This window comes from Micropterus salmoides, unplaced genomic scaffold (genome assembly GCF_014851395.1).
Source record: "Micropterus salmoides isolate LMB-PRFRI ecotype aquatic unplaced genomic scaffold, ASM1485139v1 Ms_hic_scaffold_2, whole genome shotgun sequence".
Taxonomy (NCBI): Eukaryota; Metazoa; Chordata; class Actinopteri; order Centrarchiformes; family Centrarchidae; genus Micropterus; species Micropterus salmoides.
Window position 1 is genome coordinate 8,393,458 of NW_024041150.1, and position 1,817 is coordinate 8,395,274.

At 41.4% G+C, this 1,817-nt stretch overlaps 1 protein-coding gene across 1 annotated transcript; it reads right to left on the bottom strand.

Annotated features, from left to right (window-relative positions):
* Positions 1-387: 387 nt before the first annotated feature.
* On the bottom strand, positions 388-1,817 carry LOC119911416 (cystatin-F-like). The gene is made up of 2 exons (XM_038730311.1): positions 1,612-1,817; positions 388-629 (listed from the first exon to the last, which is right to left on the bottom strand). The coding sequence occupies exons 1-2, from the start codon at positions 1,658-1,660 to the stop codon at positions 403-405; spliced, it is 276 nt and encodes a 91-aa protein (XP_038586239.1). The 5' UTR covers positions 1,661-1,817; the 3' UTR covers positions 388-402.

Genomic DNA, 1,817 nt, shown 5'->3' on the forward strand with positions numbered 1-1,817 from the left:
AAACTTCCAGTTGCAGTTCCAAGAAAAGTAAATTTGCACCTTTAAATTACATTAATGTTTCAGTTAAGGTGCAAATTATTATTAAATTTGTTTACACATTAAAATATAATTATTCGTAAAGATGTGATATAGTACACAGACACAGTTTTACTACCTGCATATACTCAGACTTTCACTCACTTAAAACAAACAGCAGGAGAGGCACGATGATAAACTTCTACAACAACACGAGTTTTATATTTCACGTGGAACATTTTAAAGAGTTTTACGTCTTAAACGTAACACCTTCTATAATAAATCAATACTGGATCCATTACAGTACCTTCATGACATCATCAGTAAAGGGGTAAATTAAGGGTTTCCAGACTCTGGACTAGACAAGGACCTGACGGGTCACTCTGTTCACCTTTGACCCCACAGATTACACATGATGCGTTTCCTGTGTTGTACCTGCCGCTGAGCTCTGTGGATGGAGGAGGGCTTGAACAGGAAGGCGTCGTTCGATTGGTTGTTGAAGAAGTAGGTGCCGTCGAGGACGGCCTGCTGGAGGCCGGGGTCGTTCTCGCTAACGTTGTATGGAGCTCCAGGTAGAGTGAGGCCATGATGGCTGCCCGCCGCGACCCTTAGCGCTGAAGGGGAAGAGGAAGACAGTCACCTCTGATGACCTCTGATCTTAAAGTTTTCGTCTCTAACAGTTGCCTCACTAGAGTTCTGATAGATTTTAGTCTGCAGGACGTCTGAGCTTCTACTTTACTTGGGTATTTTCTTCTTTTTACTTTACTTGTACTAACTGTGATGTTTGTTATTAATGTTGAGCTCTGGACTGTTGGTTGGACACAACAAGTGTCATGAAGGTGTCACTTTGGGCTCTGGGTAATTGCTGTTTTCGTCTGGTGGCGTGAACAGAGCGATCTATCAGCTGTTTCTGGTTAAAGGAGAAGAGTCTTACTTTTTAAAAAGGTCTATACGGATCCTTTCCATCATGTTGTCAGACAGTTGGACGTACTTGCAGCTCGCACCTGCTGGTGGTGTGTTCAAAGACACATAGATAGATTGTACATAGATAAATTATATATATAATTCAGTGATCACAAACTCAAACCCTCGTCTCCTTTTCACACGTCGATCGCTTCACTAAACATTTAACACGAGTTCTCTTTAGTTTCTCTCCACTAAATATCTGCAGCTTCAGAGCTGAAAGAGAAGCTCGTTTCTGTTTGACTGAGGAGTTTTATGTTGCAGAGTTTCCTCTTTAGACACCAGTGTGTGACTTTATCAACTGCAGGAACAGTTTTAAGATCTCAACAAACTGGTGTTTGTGTCATTTATCCTCATAAACTGAGCTTCTGTTTCTAAAACTGCATCAAAACAATCATGAAAAGCTGTTAGGTGGACACAGAAGTTGTCGTGTTATATTTTAACACTTTCAAACAGAGTTAAATCCTGTTAGATGGAAAGAAGGAAGTCAGTCTGAAAACTGATGGTTTGAAAAAAGAGAAATCCTGCGTGGCCTGAAACAACTTCAGTTTCACAACATTTGTCTTCAAACATTTCAAACATGTAAACATTTATAATTAAATTTAACCGTGTTAAAGAAGAAGAAACTTTTACCCAGAACGCCGAGCAGAGAGACGAGCAGCAGCGTCTTCAGGCCCATCATGCACTCTGTCTGTGTTTCCTGTGAGGCGGCGACACTCTGACCACAGATCAGCTCTGTTCACAGGAACAAACTGTCATGTTTGTTCACTGAGCCTTAGTCAGGCTTCATCTGAGCGTTCAGACTGGTGATGGCTTCACAGGAAGTCTCTGCTTCCCTG

Bases quoted from the DNA above. Each gene is read 5' to 3' on its own strand.
- LOC119911416 (XM_038730311.1), bottom strand. From the start codon at position 1,660: ATGATGGGCCTGAAGACGCTGCTGCTCGTCTCTCTGCTCGGCGTTCTG. The intron at 630-1,611 runs GTAAAAGTTTCT...CTTCCCCTTCAG, and splicing joins CTCTCTGCTCGGCGTTCTGG to CGCTAAGGGTCGCGGCGGGC.